The sequence below is a fragment of the Spermophilus citellus genome, assembly GCF_964194105.1.
Source record: "Spermophilus citellus genome assembly, chromosome: 3".
NCBI classification, from domain to species: Eukaryota; Metazoa; Chordata; class Mammalia; order Rodentia; family Sciuridae; genus Spermophilus; species Spermophilus citellus.
The window spans coordinates 165534369-165552821 of NC_138184.1; the positions used below are offsets into that span (position 1 = coordinate 165534369).

General features: G+C 31.2%; 1 protein-coding gene across 2 annotated transcripts in view; it reads left to right on the forward strand.

Annotated features, from left to right (window-relative positions):
- Nucleotides 1–18453, forward strand: part of SEMA3A (semaphorin 3A) — a 455178-nt gene that overhangs the window by 297750 nt on the left and 138975 nt on the right. For both annotated transcript variants that reach the window (XM_081286513.1, XM_081286512.1), the window contains 2 exons: nucleotides 6761–6918; nucleotides 11461–11523. In XM_081286513.1, coding sequence (XP_081142639.1) covers nucleotides 6761–6918; nucleotides 11461–11523 — 221 coding nt within the window. The remainder of the gene's footprint in view (nucleotides 1–6760; nucleotides 6919–11460; nucleotides 11524–18453) is intronic.

The following is an 18453-nucleotide window of genomic DNA, read 5'->3' on the forward strand; positions in this document are numbered from 1 at the left end:
TTTGAGACATGTCAAAATACTGTTAGTGGTGAAAGCTCCAATTGTAGATAAGATTGCCCACAGAGTTATTATTGTATAAAAAGACCAAGTGGAAAGTAAATAAAATAATATAAATATTTAAGACACTGTTAATTGAAGTAAGTAACATGAGCGTAAGAGATAACCAAAGTTCTCAACAATAAGAACTTAATATTCTGCAAAATGTACTTTTAAAAAAAAGATACTATGGGGAAAAGCAAGAAGAGTCTGACCTTACGTTTCAGATAGAAATGGATATCTTGACTTCCCGGCATATTTGCTCTATGACCAAGGACATTTCCAATAGCCTATCTCAATCAGTTTCCTTATGAGATAAACAATGGGGAAGGAGAATTCCAACTTCACAGCATTGTGATGCATAAATATATATTCACATACATCATTCCACAGTTTCTGGCACATAAAAAGCACTTATGATGTGGTTCCCTGTGTTCTTCCTTATTTGTATCATCTGGTCTTTACTCATGTCCTCTGAATGTGAGGCTCTGCCACACTTCTTTCTTCTGGAGAAACTCCTGTACATTTTTTTTTTAAAGGCCAGGTTTATCCCCTAGCTCCTTCTCCGAGGATCATTTGCTTCTCAGTGTGGCATTATTTTTTCCCTTCTAATAGTTTCCACAGCTCTTTATATCCTCTTTTCATTGTTATTGATTGTTTGTTTCTCCAAGAATATTTGTCTACCTTTCTATCAAAGTTCTATTCTTCGCCATACTCCACATACTTTTATCCAAAGTATATGAGTTGTACATGTTAAGGAATTAATGTTTGTTGAATTAGCAGATGAATGATCACTAAATGATGAAAATTGAATTAATCAGATTAATTGGTGAACAAATAATTTTCTGTATGTGTTTTTCTTATTATAAAGAATAGAAAATACATTCATATCACTGTTATCTTGTTCTTGATGCTTTACAAGAATATCTGTGGGAGAGTGCACTTTCTCTCCCTGACAGAGTGTTTTAGGATGCTTGAATATTGTATGAGGTCTAGAAGTGGAGAAACTGTGGTTAGGCTGCGAATGGACCTGTACTCCGCCAAAGCTCAAGTGTGGGCAGGTCATACCTAGATTAGGGAGTCTAAGTCAAAAAGTTGATTACCCACATAAACTACAAAGAAAAAATGGTGGAAGAGAGTCCTGGCATAAGATTGATGGAATAGAGACATTAGAGATAAGCCCACCAGCAAATGCAAAAAAATAAGTTAGTTATCTTCAGTTGAGAATGGGTAAACTTTATGCATATTTTGAGGGCTTACTTCTATTGAAATCAAAAGATAGATTCGTTTTCTAAATATATTCAAGCAATAATTACCCAAATTTGTAAATTTAGAGAATATTCTTAGCATGACCATATAAATAAAAGCATATAGACAAACGCTCATATGACTCCATCTATGCATGACACAGTCCGTTGGCCCAAAATGGTAAGAGTGTAATTTGTCAATTGCACAGTTTGTATTAGAGCAGTACTTGCCAAACACCAGCCAGTGGAAAGGTACTAACTGCACAGAAAAATTTTTAAAACTACTACTTGGTGAAATAAAAATAAAGTGAAGATATTATGACTTTTCCCTTGGTATAACTCATTCATCTGTGAACATTATCCTTTGTTTTTTGTCCTCTCTGTTAATTTTCCTAGTAAAATAAAATACTGCTTCATTTTTATATAAAATAATAATGAGAGTAAATAGCACTTGATTTTGTTGTCTTCTTTTTACAATGCAACAAAAAGTTATGCTTCTGCCTGTTTTTTTAAACATTTATTTTTTTTAATTTTAGGTTGACACTATATCTTTATTTTACATTTATGTGCTTCTGAGGATCGAATCCAGTGCCTTATGCATACTAGGCAAGCACTCTACCACTGAGCCACAACCCCAGCCCCTCTGCCTGTTTTACTTTTGGATTTTTTTTTGTGTGTGTGTGTCTAAGAAATTTTAAAAAAAGGTCAAAGAAGCACTGAAATATATGATCCAAAAATTTTGGACTTTACTGAACTTTCCAATATTTACAAATATCAAGATGTGGTTATCATTTAGCCAAAATGTTTTGGCATCTTATAGACCTAGCCTTGAAAATTTTAAAAGGGATGTTTAGCTGTTCTATGAAAAGGACAAAGATCAAGTCATGGAAAAAGAATGTAAGCTGAGAGCCACCAATGAATACACACAATTCATTTGAATCCAGCAACTGGTGAGGTCCTATTACTGTTCTTACTATAAAACTTGGAAGAAAAATAGAGAGAGGTATCGGAAGTCAGAAAAATAAAGAACAGGGTGGCCATTGTTTGGATTTGAAGGTCAAGTGTACAGGACTGCTCCATCCTACTATAAAAAGGTCCAGATATGGGAAGTCTTAGATATCTTAGAAATCAGTATTAGTTTCACTGTCTTTTCTAGAATCTGACCCAGTCACTGTAATCATTTGTGTAAATCTCTGCTTATCCTAAAAACAATCAGAACACAACAGGAACTATACAATTTTATTGTGTAGAGGTGAATCATCATGTGTGGTTTTGATATAATTTTCCTACCCTTTTTTTTTTATAAATTTCTAATGTCTAAGAACATTATTTTATTAGTTTATAAAATAATATTCAATATCTTAAATAATGTACTGACAGTGATTGCTGCTAATGACTTTCTTTCCCTCCCCCCAAATGAATATACATTAAAGATCATCATGAATTCAGGGGGAAAGGGCAAACCTGCACAAATATAAATAAATAAATAAATAAATAAATAAATAAATAAATAAATTAGAACTGACTTGTTATAAAAGATTATAGCTTTTCTCCTATGATAATTTGGTAGCATATTCTCATTATAGGACTTATTAGTTATAATTTCTTTTGCTATTTGTTATTAGATTAAATATAAATTATTATAATTAAAAGAGTTACAATTTTCAGGAGACTGTTTTTTGTAACTTTATCATAAGAGAGGGTGACCTATTTGTAATGGATGACACTTTTATTTGAAATTACATGAATCATTTTTTTTCCCCTGTGGTAATGGTTGATACTTATTGAGCTCCAACTACTTTCCTGGGTTTACAATCAATTTATCTTCCGTTTTGTTGTTGAACAAGTATAATGACTCTAAATTATTTGGTAAATCTAAAATAAACAGAATACTTCTTTATTCACTTTTCAAATTTAAGAACATATTATTCATTAACGAGTGCTTTTTCTAAGATGACATCTTTGATTATAATCTTACATTTATTTCACTTTACAATTGACACAGCACATAGAAATTGAAGTAATGTCTCAACCAGAAAAAAAAAAGCCACAATATTACCCAGAGAGAATTCACACCTTTACAAAAGCTTTAATCTTATCAGATTCACCAAAGCTGAATTGACTCTATAGGAATTTGTATTTTTTTTTTTTCAAAATAGCATTTTGTTGTTCTTTGTTCTTTGACTGGATATGAGTACAGGCAATTTTGAGAAGGTAGAGGAATGTTAACCAGCATCTCACATTACTGAATATTTATTTTAGTTTCATCACAAGTTTATGTCATCAGAAGGTTTAAATAACAGAACCCAAAAAGAAATACCTAAAATTTTTAAGAGTCATTTCAAACTTGAAGCCGTTTAATGTTGATTGCAGCTGAACGTGTCTACACATAGGAAAAATAAAATCACAAATTTAAATAGGGAAAAGAGAATAATGAGGAATATGAGAACTAGATTTAGAGAAAAGATGTCTGATTTTAACCCAAGCATTTTTGCCCAAGAAAACATAAGATAATTGAAGCGATCCAGAGTTTATCTTGCTCATTGCCAAGAGGGTCTCAGAAAGACTTCTGTCTCAGTTATAAAACTGTGCAGAAAGTTCCTGTGATTAGATTGAAATTAGAATGGAAGGAATGAAGAGATAAAAATAAGTGCATTTGAAAGCAGTGGAAAATAGCTGTTAACCAGAAAGTATTATCTGTTTTTTTTAGTGAAATAGTTCAGCAGTAATATTTTAAAATGTGTAATTTGTTTCTAACGTAATTCCATACATAAGCCATCCAAAATTTAATTTGTCTATATACAGAAACCAATAATTCTGCCCAAACTTACTTAAAAATTCAGTCTATAACATTTTTCAGTTGGAAAGGTATTTTCAGTGTTTGAAATTATACTATTAAAAAGTGATTCTTTTTGTTTTTTAGAATTGAAGTTGTACAAAGTAACAAACAAAAAAGAATATTATATTCAGTATTATATTACATTTATATTTATCATCAACATATATCATTACATTTAGAATTGATATAGATCAAACAAAATCTCCATTGTTTTCAGTTGTTGATGGACCTTTGTTTTCTTAATTTATTTTTATGTGATGCTGAGAATCGAACCCAGTGCCTTACACATGCTAGGCAAGCACTCTACCAGTGAGCCCCAACCCTAGCCCTCTCCATTTATCCTTTTACTATACAAAATTATTGATGTTAACATGCTAGCACCTTTGGTAAAGTAAGTAAAAGATATTGTATTGAGTCTACTTCACTTAGACCCTAATTTCCTGTCTGGTCAAGAAGATCAAACACAATTCATATTTACCCTCTACTATATAAACAGGTAGCCTTTGAGTATATACTATGCAAATTATTATATGTCCTTTACATGTCACCTTAACATTATCTCTTGGAAGATATATTATGAATAAATTATTAATCTCATTTTCTAGAAATGGAGGCTCCAGCATTTAAGGAAATCATATTGGTGTGCACATCTAGGGTACCAGTACTGTGATGATGTTTCTGTGTGGGCTTATAGAGGGATGACTCCCAAAACTGTTGCTGTAGTAGTTATTTCTGTTTAACGTCTACTTGATGATTAGAGCTCTCATATGTGGTTTTATTGTGATTTCTATTAAAATCCACTCATACATCTTAGTTGCCCTTTTCATTTCTTGATATCTTTATGAAAATATCTTGATTTAGGCTGCGCTGACATTTTTTTTTTAAAGTTTGCCTGGCTACGTATCATTTGGCTTCTCCAGTACTAGATTCAATTGTAGGTTTTACAATTTGAAGGAAGTGTGAAGGGCAGCTATTTGATAAATATATCTTCTTAACTGGCCAGTCAATGCCTGAACTTATTATGTAGCCCCTGCCTTTAGCACAGTGCCTTTCCGTCTGTACACAGAGTCTTGAAATTTCAGTCATATTGACTCTGAGTAGTATTTATCTTTTTCAGTTATTTGGATGTTAGTGAAAAGAAGGCCATTTAAATCCAAATATCATGTAGTATATTCTTTCTCTGGAGACTAATAGCTCTTATTCATTTCAACAATGACTCATATGAATAAAATTCTTTTTTTTTTTCGTTCCTTTCTTTCTATGCTTCTCTCTTTCATTCCTTTATTTGGGAGAGAAGAGTACAGGAGAGTGAGGTCAGCTCAAGATTATACTAAAGAAATCTCACAAAGAAATCAGAAATGTATCTTTAAGCAACTTGTTTACAGTTCTTGCAATATTGCCTGTAAGATAGATTAGTAGATAAAAAGATATGCACTCATTGTTGACCTGATAATATGAAAAAAGGAAGCAAATAAGTTGTAAATGATGAACTATTAATTATATGTTTCCTGACATGAGGAAGTGTTAATTCTGGCAGATAAGTCATTTGTATGAATAATTGCAGTAATTGACAGTGTGTAAAGTTGTAAGACTAATTCAAACATGCCATAACAAGAAGCTCTATAAAAATTTCTTGGAAGTTACACTTGTACTAGCTTTTAAGAGTAGGAATTATCTTGTCCAGGTAGCATGTCGCTGTAGGAGTCAAAAGGAATGGCACAAAGGCCAAAAAGTGTACAACTACAAAGTATGTTTTCCTGCTTGACAAAGGACATGAAGCCAAGAAACACTGGTCTTAGGTCTAAATTGGAATGAGCTTGACTTGACTGCCAATACTAAGTTAAGGAATTTTAACCTCTCTTGAGCTTTAACCTCTATTGAAATCATATTTTTGATAACAAGATGGAAGCCATTAAGAGAGAGAGATAAAGCAAGGCAATGTATCACATGAATGTAAACATGTATCACATGTTTCCTGGGGATAGGGCTAGGACAGAGAAAGGGTCTGCATTGTTACTTTCTCTCTTTGAAAGAAATTCTACATTTCGTGAATTCTGATAAAGGGTTCCTACTATGTGCTGGAAAAACCTGAGGCATTAATTCAGAGAATAGTTTTGAAAAATATGGATGGTGAAAATAATGACATAATGATCCAAAAGACATATTAAAATATCTCAATAAAAAGAGACCTGAAACAACCTAGGAGATTAAGTTTTATGTTTTCCACACATTCCCTCTGCACTGTTGACCCCTATACTTACTCTTCAATCTATTAGCTTGGAACAAATAAAACCATGTAAGCAAGTCTTCATAAAATTATGGAAGTTTATATATAATATTGACTATTCTGATCCATTACTACCTGTGAATTGATTCCACTAAATGAGCTTGTGTAGACAAGTTCTTTCTCTTTGTACTAATAGTGTGTCATCTTGAATACGAAATCAGCAAACTGATGAGCATGACCACATTTCAATGAAATGTAAAAAGTTTAGTTTCTGTATATTTCTTAATACCATGAAGAATAGCCACTGGTTGATCATGACAGCAGACAGTAGTCAGATTACCATGTACCAATAGCTTCTGCTCATGTAGGATCTCACATTAACACCCAATGTTTTGCTTTGTTACCTTGCAGAAATGTTGGAATCCAACAATGTGATCACTTTCAATGGCTTGGCCAACAGCTCCAGTTATCATACCTTCCTTTTGGATGAGGAACGGAGTAGGCTGTATGTTGGAGCAAAGGATCACATATTTTCATTCAACCTGGTTAATATCAAGGATTTTCAAAAGGTATCTTCATTTTACTATGTACACTGTAGTTCTTGTGAAACATCTTAAGATATATAGAATTTTCTAGCTATTAAATATGACAACTTATAGAAAACTGTTTTAAATGAATATTTTATTTTTTAGATGCAAAAAAATTAATGACAATATCAAATTAATGGATGCAGTAAGTCATAAACATCATCAATGAAGAAAGTATAGATCATTATAAAAAATACTAACTTTAGCTAATTCAACAATAATTATATAATTTTCCTGCAATAAATTAAATAACTGAACTGATTAAAAATACATCATTACTGATTTCATGCATTATGTATATGTAATGTATTTATACATTTCTCTATATTACCAACAAATGCAAGATTCATCAAAAAATTTCTCACATGCATAATCATATGTGCCACCCATGTTTGAAAATAAAGTTTTATTGGAACACAGGGATTCTCATTAGTTTACATATGTTCTATATCTGCTTTCATGCTAAAACAGCACAGATGAGTAGTTGTGACAGAGATAATCTGACCTGCAAAGTCTAAGATATTAACTATCTGGCATTTTAAACAAAACGATTTAGAAGATCAATCTTAAAAAAAAAGAAAAAGATAAAGAAAAAGATTAATCTTCAAGAGGTCAGATTTTTGCCAATGTGAACATTTATACATCAGCAAGAAACCAGTTTATCCTGATTTCTTTTAGTATTTTTGTCTTATATATAAGCTATACAGGTTGAAAATAAGCATGGATTTATAATCTAGGAGAAATTATGCTATTAAATTTACATGTGACACTCTAAATTAACTATTTTTAGGTAGTCAGTTCTTCCAGTCTTATTTCCCTTAGGAACATAGGTCTTTATTAAATATTTTTCATGAGAACCATAACACAACATGCTTTTTGGAATGTATACATGTCAGCATCAATGTGTATTGGTTTTGCTTCTTAACATGGAGGGCTTTAGAGTTGTGTGCTTTGACTACTCAGAAACTGTAACAGTTTGGATAGTAACTTTCAAAAAGTCCCTAAATTGTAAAAAGTTTATGTTCTCATTGGAGAATGCTGCTTTTGGTACAAAATAGAGGCTTATATTCAAATATAAATTTAGTTTGAAATTCATTAGGAGTTAGGTGACTATTCATAAATAGCATTAATAAATAGCATTAAACTAAGATTGTTCCATTTTCTTCTGTTACCCAAACATTAATATTCTGATCATATTCATAAAGAGGTTTAACTCATTATATGTAGTTTTATAAAAAGAAACACACATACACATACACAAATGTGTGTGTGGCATATGATATGGCATTTAAAAATCACTCTTGGCATTTTTTTTTCTGATTTTTTAAGTTGATTGATTTCTAAACCTCCTCAGATGATAGTAATACATACTTAAGATTATCTATTATCTAAGAAAATTGCTATTCATTTGTTTTTCCAAAATGATAAAAAAGCTTGCATTAATCTTTCAAAAATCTCACAAAATACTTTTTATTGTTGTATTATCAAACAGAAATTGCTCTTTATGAAATGAAATCAAAACATAGAATGATTAAGAAAAATCTGACATTTTAATTTTAGGAAATTATAACAGTTAAACTTGTCAGTATTGTTTCTATTATTTTGTAAAACTGATATACATAAATATATACATGGATGAATAGTATATAAGCATAGATCACCTTACACTATATGTTTCATGTGTTTAACATTTTTATTTGGATAAATATTCTAAATTTGGCTTATGTATTAAATGTTTCTAAACTGAAAGGTACCAAGTTATCATAAAAATGTACAATTTTATAACTGAAACAAATCCTAGAGTCACTTGTACACCTAGCATGCATATTACAAATATTATATATACATATATATATATATATATATATATATATATATATATATATATTATAGTAATTTCTACCAACTGGAATTGTAATAAATATGTATGTGTTATGAATTGATTTAAAACTAAGTGAATTGCTTATTATCTTAGTATTTTTGTTATAATTCTTACCCTTGAGTTTAAAAATATCATACTAAAAAGACATTTTTCTAGTTTTAAAACAACCCATTTAAAACAGATTATTAATCTTAATAATCTGTTTTATTTTTATATTTTGTTTAAAAGAATAAATTCAATTTACTTAAGTGTTTATATCTGTTTATTTATGTTTGGTATGTTTATTTATTTATTTTTTTAAATACTTTGTTAAACCTATGTACAAATATTTAGCAACTTTTTTGTAAACATTTACTCTTGTGATAAACTTTATAAGAGTAAATTTATGACTACACATGTCATAAATAATTCTTCTTCTTGATGACTTTACAAGGTAATAGTAAAGATAAGATGAGTGAGCATAAATGTAAATATTGGGCCAATCCCTCCTCTTAGGGGCAAAAATACATTCTCAGCTTTGGAAGAGCTATGGAAGTTATTTACCTTAGTAAAAAGCACAATCTCTCTAAGGCATACATATTTAATAAAGATCATAAGTAAGGGGGCAGAGATTGGAACTTGGTGGTAGAGGACTTGGTTGGCATACATGAGACCCTGGGGATCAATCTCAAACACTGAAAAAAGAAGAAAGAAAAAAATCATAAGTAAAGATTGACATGAATAGAAGCATGGAATCATAAAAAAATAAGAACAACTGCAAAATATATCATAAAACATTCTGATTAGAAGGGTAAGAAATTTAGACAATGTTAGGTAAATTAAAAGTTTAGGAGCAAAGGAACAAAAAGAACATAGCATGAATATGAAAATTATTTTATTAATATTTGACGTAACCGTTAAATCACAAAATATTATCTTATTATCTGTATTATCTCAATAACAAACACTCAAAAGCTAGGAGTTATGAGAAAACAGATTGTCTTTTTAAATAAATACATATATTTGCATATATAAACATATATATGTTTAATAATCTGTGATTTTAACATAATTTATCTGGAAAGTAAATCTGTCAAAAGACAGCTCCGATATAATATTACTGTTGTACCCTAGAGAAATTTATATTTTATCTCCTCCGTGTAAACTGTAAGAAGAGATCATCTGACCTCTGCAGAGCCAATGTGAAGATTAGAACTGTGGAATGGGGCTGTCCAGCAAACACTCTAGAATTTCAGGAGTCAGAAAAATGCTAATTGTAAGGATGATACATTTACTGTTCCTGAATATTTTTATTATGACTACTTTGTAAAAATCTTGTAGAACAAGTCAGATGACAGTTTTAATTTAGACATTCAGACATATGTGAAAAGTACATAAAAAGAATATGCAAATTAAGAGCTTAATGGTAAAAATGAATGCATACTCAATAATTTCTAGGCCTTTTATATTTGTGTCATGTTACTGAAATGTGTTTATCAAGTCATCATGTTCTGTTTCAATATGGCTCAAATTCTTGCTTATAAATGTGTTGTATTTTGGTTTTTAATTCCCCAGATTGAATATCACAACCTTTGCCCATGTGTGTGACCATATAAATTGAATTATCTGGAGGTTTCCAAATGAATGGTAATTAGTCATTTTGAGGCTAAAAGCTTTCCAGCAGACATGAATGATTAACTGCCACTGTCTCTGGATTTTTCTTTTACATATGACATTTTTTTTCTTTGAAATTCACTAATATTACTAGACGAGAAAGATGAATAAGAGAATATTAAACTGTTCTGCCCAATACAGATAGATTCACTGGAATTACTCAGGGGATCTGGAAAATTCTGTATTAAAATTTAGATGAGTGCATTCGGGTTATTATCATGGAGAAAAATATATCCAACTGTCCAAGTTACTAGTAACATTTGGCTCATCTACCACTGTGACCATATTTACAAAATATGTAAACTTTGAACAGATAAAAAGCAAATATTAGAGATGAAAATACAATTATTCCTCAACTAGTCTAACTTTAGCCCATAGTGGGAGGGTAATTTTTTTTTCTTTTACAGTTCCAACTTCATATTCCAAAAATATACAGTTCTACTCTTAAACATTTTCTCTTTCCAAAAGAAAAAGAAGAAGAAAAAGATTCCTTTGTAAAATGGGATTTCACACACTTTGAATTCTCATTCTAGCATGTCATCCTGAGATTTGGATCAAAGCAATAGATCCAGGGCACCCCAGTGTTAAAATTTTAAAATCACTTTTTCCTGATAAATACTGACCAATTTAGAGGAGTATGTGCCATATTCTGTGTTGATTTTTACCTCTTCTGTAGATTCTCACATCCCCAGGATTTTCTTACTCTCCCAGTCTGTGAGACCATTCTTTCCACTGTGTACTGTTCAAATGTATTGACTGCATTCATTTGTCTTATTCAATTTTCATGAACAACAAAGGTAATGGGTAGACAGAAAATGATTAACCAATTAACTGATATTAGAATGTCTAAACTGAAAATTTCCTGTCACATGATGTTTTGTGGAAATTTCTTTACCTTAGCTCCCCCAACCTCATCCAAAATATTATGCAATGTTAGATCTCTCAGAGAACTTAATTGGCACAAAATAATGTTTCTTCTCTATCCTTAGATTGTGTGGCCAGTATCTTATACCCGAAGAGATGAATGCAAGTGGGCTGGGAAAGACATCCTGGTAAGCATTAATCTACTAAATCATTAATTTCTTAAGTAATGTATTACTCTATTTTTGTTCTGTGTTCTATTAAGCATCATACTGTACTTATGGGCTTAATCACTCAAGGAATAAAAGAATACCATTCGATTTGGGAAGCATTGATAATTTTTGAAAGAAAATGAGTAATAATAACAACATTCCTCAGTAAAGAAAACTACTGTCCTTTTGATTATTTATATATGCCAAGGATACTAGGAAAATGCAATTTTAGCAGATATACTTATATTAAATAAGTTAACTTCTTTCTGCAGGTTGATTCACATATGTTAGTTATTCTATAATTTATTTTAAATGATATTGTTTCCACATCTGAATTATCATGATTTAGTTACCCTTTTTTCTTTGTGTTCCATTCTTTTTCTTTATTCCTCTCATTTTTACAATAAATATTGATTTATAAATAAATATTGTATGTAACTTTTTTACATACAATATTTACATACAAATATTTACATACAAAATGGCCTTTTCCTGGACACTGTAGAGCCAAAGGTGAATAATATGCAACCCCTATGATGGTTTTACCATTGTAAAAAGGTAAGCTTTGTTAGTAAAATTAAATGGGCACTGACTTGGGCTTTAGCCAATTGTCTACATAAATCATGGAAAATAGTTATAATCACTTCAATGGATTAAAATAAATTATAGAAATGGAAAAATATAATTTTTTAAAATTATTTTTATCAATCCTTTGGAATGTCTAAAATACAAAGAAATAAGTTTTAAAGTTTTGTCTATTTTAAAGCATTGGCATTTAGAAGGAACTTATACTGTGTGTTGCCTAAAGAAACACCGACCTCCGTTTTGTATAGATATATTATTATTATCAAGGGACAACTTGACTGATTTGTAGCAGCTGCCTAAATTGATATTTAGATTTCGAAGGATGTAAAGGGAGGATCTGAGTTCATAGGAAAAGAATGCCTCAATTTATTAGCAATGTTGGCCACTGGTGACTTAAAGTAGGTTAAGGAGCAAAAAGCATAGGTAGCCCCATCCTTGATCCACCTAAATGTTAACAAATATGGGAAAGTCATCCTTGAAAATTATATATTAAATCTAGGTTTATGTTAAAAATGATTCATGATGTTAATTTAAAATAGTAAAGCAGCCTTTTTCCAGGACTGCTGTAGTGGAATTTTGTAGGTTGAGAGTAAAAATGGGCTCCAATCTGAATACAAAAATAGGCAGAATACAAAGATAGGCAGTGCAGTCATGAAGCAGGGTGGGGTCAGTGGATGGAAAATTACTGGGAGGAAACTTCAGGAGTAAGGGGAATTCTGGCTAAACTGATTTGACAAGTTTATTGCTAAAGGCAGACCGGGTTGGGTAATGCCAATTGGTGAATTTGATCAGATATCAACAGAGGGGGACTTTTTCTAAATTAACCAGCAGGATTCTTGCTAAAATCAAAACTAAGCAGAGATGAATTCAGAAACCCTACAGAAAACAGTTTAGGGGAGCCTGACAAGAGTTAGGTCAGTGAGAGTCAACCAATGTAAGTCACTCCATCCCTTGATCATTCATGTAGACCAAAAAAAATTTTTTTTCAAACTTTTACTCTCCAAAACTGATGCATATGTTGAGATTTTTGTAAAGGACTTTTTTTCTACTCAGAAAAAAACAAAGAAGTAGGAGTTCAGAAATTGTACTGCAGTACTGAGAATTGTACTGCAGTACTCTTTCTGACTCATTAAATGTCCTGAGAAATTATTTTAACTTTCTTTGGGCTTAAATTTCCCATCCATTAAATGGAACAAGAGATATTAAATGACTATGAGAACAAGTTTTAATAGATATTGTACTAATTATTAGGAACAAAAACACTTCACAAATGTAATGTCAAAATGCATAACTCCGTAAATAAAAACTCACTAGCATTAAAATGCCACACTTATCATTAATAAATTACATTGAAATTTTTCAGTACAATAACTGAGGATGAATAGAAATGATTATCTTACCTTTATAATATAGTTGTTATTTTTAAAAAATGCAGACTTCTAGATTTTTATTAATGTATAAAAGATGAGGAGAAAATTACTGAGAAAATTAAGATGCTTTCTGGTACCAAGCACTACAGTAATTTACAAAGGATTTTGCAGATGTTATTTTAACAACAGTTTTATGAGGTGGGTATAGTTACCCCCATATTCTTGATTGGGAAATAAAATAATTCAAAATTAGCATTTCATAAAAAGATGTTGTAACATTTTGAGTATTATGGTAGAAGTTAGGATAAAAAACTAGGCACACTTCCTGTGCCCTTGTGTTGTTTTTATTGTTAGCTGGAATATTTTCATTTGAATGTGCCTATTACAGGATATATAATACAGAACTTAACATATATCTTCCCTTTGTGGATCATCAAAAGTGTGATACTAATAATAACCAGCTCTCAAAGTTCTTATAAAAGAAATACAAGTGAAATTATTTCAAGACTGTGATATTAACTATTAATAATATCAATGATAAATTACTAACAATTAGTGTTATTGGTATATGTGATAGAGTTATGTGCACAAAGTTTAATTAAAAACATTATTGATGAAATTTCAGCAGCTTTAATAAACTCACGATCTCACAGTTCCCCACAGTTAACATAATCGTGAATTTAGAAATTTCTTCTCTAAAAAGAAGAACAACTTTACTGTATTTTCCAGGCTTATTGAAAATGCCTACAGATTTTAGGGAACTAAATCAAAAGGAACTAAGACACATGGAGTTTAGTAAATCTGATACATTGCATAAGTGACACCTGATCATGTCATACCATCTTTTTACGGGGGATGGATTGAACTCAGGGACACTCAACCACTGAGCCACATCCCCAGCCCTATTTTGTATTTTATTTAGAGACAAGTTCTCACTGAGTTGCTTTGTGCCTAGCTTTTGCTGAGGCTGGCTTTGGACTCGCTATGCTCCTGCCTCAGCCTCCAGAGCCCCTGGGATTACAGGTATGCGCCAGAGTGAGCTGGGCATATCATAGCATCTTATTATAAAGATTCTCAAAAAACTTATCTCTACTGTAGAGTATGTCATATGCCATACTCTACAGTAGAGATAAGTGCTTTGAAAGAGATTATTTTTTACATGTTCAATCATATGATTACCCTAAGTAATCTTTTCAAATGTAAACTAATTAGCATTATAAAATATGTGTGCTTTTTGGTATTCTTATACATTCTGCATTAAATAAGTTCAATTGTGCATTTTGAATTCTATTCATAATACTTATTTAATGAAATGAAAACAAAATAGTTTTGACATATTTTATTTCAAAAAAATGTATTTTCATCTAGTTCTAATTAACAATTATATTTCTATATACTATTTTTTTGGTAACTCTTTTTGATCCCTTAATACTGCTTTTCATTTCCATATTATTGAATATATATTTTCTGCATTTAGAATACATTTGATTGAAGTTCACTTTAGTTACAAGGCAACGTCATTTAAGTATTACCTTGATTTATATAGTCATTGCATTCAAAATAAGGTGCATGGCATTCTTTGGTTGCTCTTTGACTTTCATTTACAGATGCATTTTTTTCCTCTTTCTTTCTTTACATATGATTTTACTAACACATGACTTCCTGGGATTCATAGAATTTTTCTTTGATAAACATAGAAGGTAAATATCACTAATATTTTAACATTAATTTATATAAACAATTTGAAAGATAGATTAAGGGGAAAGAACTTTTTTCATTCAACACCTGATTTGTGAAGTGACAGATAGACAGTTTGATGGGAATTCTGCACTGCATCTTGTGTAAATACCAGTCAGCTGGGATTTATGGATAATAATTCCTTTCAAAGAGCCCTTGTGATGCTGGAAACCACAAGAATGAGGCTTGAGTGGGTTTTCCAGCCATTGAGACTCCAAAATAGAATCATAATCAAAATAAGAACCGACCTGAACATTTGTAGAAAAGTGAAGTAACAACCTCCTTGTGTGCTCTCTCTAGTTTCTAAAGTATGGGTTTATCACTTACCTGCTGTTTCTTCAAAAATTCCTTTGGAAATAAAGTGCCTTTCAATAAATCATTCTAGGGAAAGTGGTATCTTCTCAGCACTCAATTTAGATCAAGGATACAACAGGAAAAGTTGGGCAAAGATACCAGCTAATGTTATCTACCTTGGGAATGAGTTTTTCTCAGATTTGGTTGAGGGAATGTTTTATTCATATACAAGGATTGCATGGTCATGGGGAAGTGGGGACAGGCCACTGGACTGAAACTACATAGTCCCTGTGTAACTGCATACAGTATCATATGTAAAAGTATTCCCTCTCCTCATTCTTCCATCCATCTGGGAAGGTCCAACCCATCCTCAGTTTTGCATTAAACATATGTCAGCAACTGCAATTGGGGCAACAATTCATAAAGAATGAACTTTGTGGTGACATGGTTTCTGCAGCTTGAAACACATATATATGGTGCACACACATACAAATGCACAAAGTAAATAGCATATATAACATTAATTTTTTATTATTATGTATGTGTGTATATATGTATACATAGTCACACAAATATTCAGAGACGTGTGTGTAGATGTGTGTATACTAGTAATGACATTTTAAACAACAGTAATCTAAACATATTTTTTCTTTTGCAGTGAATATACAGGATAGAAAACATATCCTATTAATATGCCTTTATTTTCCTGGTGTTGTATGTTCTAAACATTAATATTGCTGTAGCATTTCTATTATTAGAAGAATAAAATGCTCATGAACTTTTCCATTTCTTTTTCTTAAGATTTACTTGAAAAAATATGTAATATGTAATACTATTGGAAAGAAATCCTGAATAATGAGATAAATGCAACCCATATATTTAAATCTGACTGCTGCTCTCCACCTTTACTCTCATTTTTTATATGTTCCTAGGGCATAAAATCCACTTAGTTATTCACAATAACATTTCTATTGATGGATTAACTTCTTGACCCTGTTTTGCAAATAAAAACTGAATTCATGCTAAGCTGGTAAAAGAATCTGTTTTGAATCAATAGCTCTCTGAATCCTCTTTGTTTATCCTACTAAACCATCTCTCTTTGCACTAAGTTTCAATAAAACCAAATGGCAACCGTATGACTGCTAGAAATATTTTGAACATCATTGGAAATCAAAATTTCAACCATCTGAGAGGAACCAAAAAAAAAAAAAAAGCAGATTCTCATAACATTCCTATTCCTGGATACATTTCAAAGTGTAGTATCATGCACCTGAACTTTAGGACTTTTTTGGAAATTCCACAGGATTTATGTTTTTTTTTCCTCAGCTGTTATACATGTTTTGATGCTATGATATATTTTAACATGTCTATCCAGTTTATCACAGATCAAATTGCAGGACCTCAGCAGCACTAATATTTGCCAAGTAATCCAATTGAGAATTTGAAGCTACACATGCACATCTTAAATTGCAGTACATTCCAAACTGCACATGCCAACACTTGAATTTCAATTACTTTTTCAAAGGTCAAAGTTAACATCCACTTCTTTTTTTATTTTATTTTAGGCACCTTAGGTCATAATAAAAATGTATTAAATGATTGGTTAGAACTCTCTTCTAATATGGGTGTCTGCAAAAATACTAAGTTTTCCTTAAACCTCAAAATTCTTATGTATAGTTGTCTCACACTTTCCCACATCTTATGAGAAGTGACTGCCTTCGTTACAGACTGTTTTTTAAGGATGATTATACAATTAGGAACATTGGAAAACTCTGTCTCCCTCTGAAGCAAAAAGCTGCTCTTCAAATCATCTTGGGAAGTAAAGATACTGTCTTCCTCAGGAGCAAAGGGCAGGTATGCTTACTGTCCGGTACAGAGAACACAATATCTCCCTCAAGATCTAAAAGCCAGCATGCCATTCCCATTTAAAAATAATCAGGTTTGCTCAACCATGGTTCCTCTTCTATAATGCAGCTCACTGCATATGCAGATGTCATCTGGCCCTCTCCTCAGTGCCCATTGGGAATTGCACAACAAATGCTGATATCCTGGCTACTGCTATTTCTGTGAGTAATGAAGTCCTTTATCTTTGGCTCAGGAGCCACATATCTTTTGCCAGTATCTGTGAAACCATGGCAGACTAACTCCATTATCTTACAAATAGGGTAAATTTGCAGACCCTTTACAGTTCTTGACAATATTAATTGTATAAATTTTGTAGGCATTCTAGATGATATCAGAAATGAAAGGTTATGGTCAGTTTATTCATTTTTAAATGTTTCCATGATGAAATTTGATGATACTTAAATTATACAGATAACTGACTTGATGACAGGCAGCAAAACTTTGTCTTATTGAATGTCACAGAAATAAGTACAGATTTTTACATTCCTATGCCTTGTGTATGTGCATTTCTCTTTGGGAGCAAATGTCAGGTTCTCACAGTTTAAATTCAGTATTCAGAGGTAATAATTATGCTCGCTAAAACTGAGAGCTTACTACATATCTGATATTGTTCTAAATGCCCTTTCCTCTATAAGCTGATTTAAGTGACTAATATTTGGTTATAGACACATACTTCTTGTGAAAATAAGTTAATGCACCAGTTTTGAGTGTTAGGTAGCTAAGATGCATGGCAAATGAAACTTTGCCATTAAACTCATTTCAGACACTATATTTTAGTCCTATGTTTTACTAATGCAAAATGAGATGTAATTATTATAATAGTTACATAAACTTAATATTTTGTAATTATGCTTTATTTACAATGACAATTTTAAAATGCTTAAATTATTTACTTGAAAAGTAAGGCTAGCATTTGAAATAGATGTTTTCAAGAGGTTTGAAGATTTTTGACTTGTGTTCCCTTTTTATTAGAAATTTCAATTGCACTCTTAAATGGCTGAAATTAAGGTCAAGTATT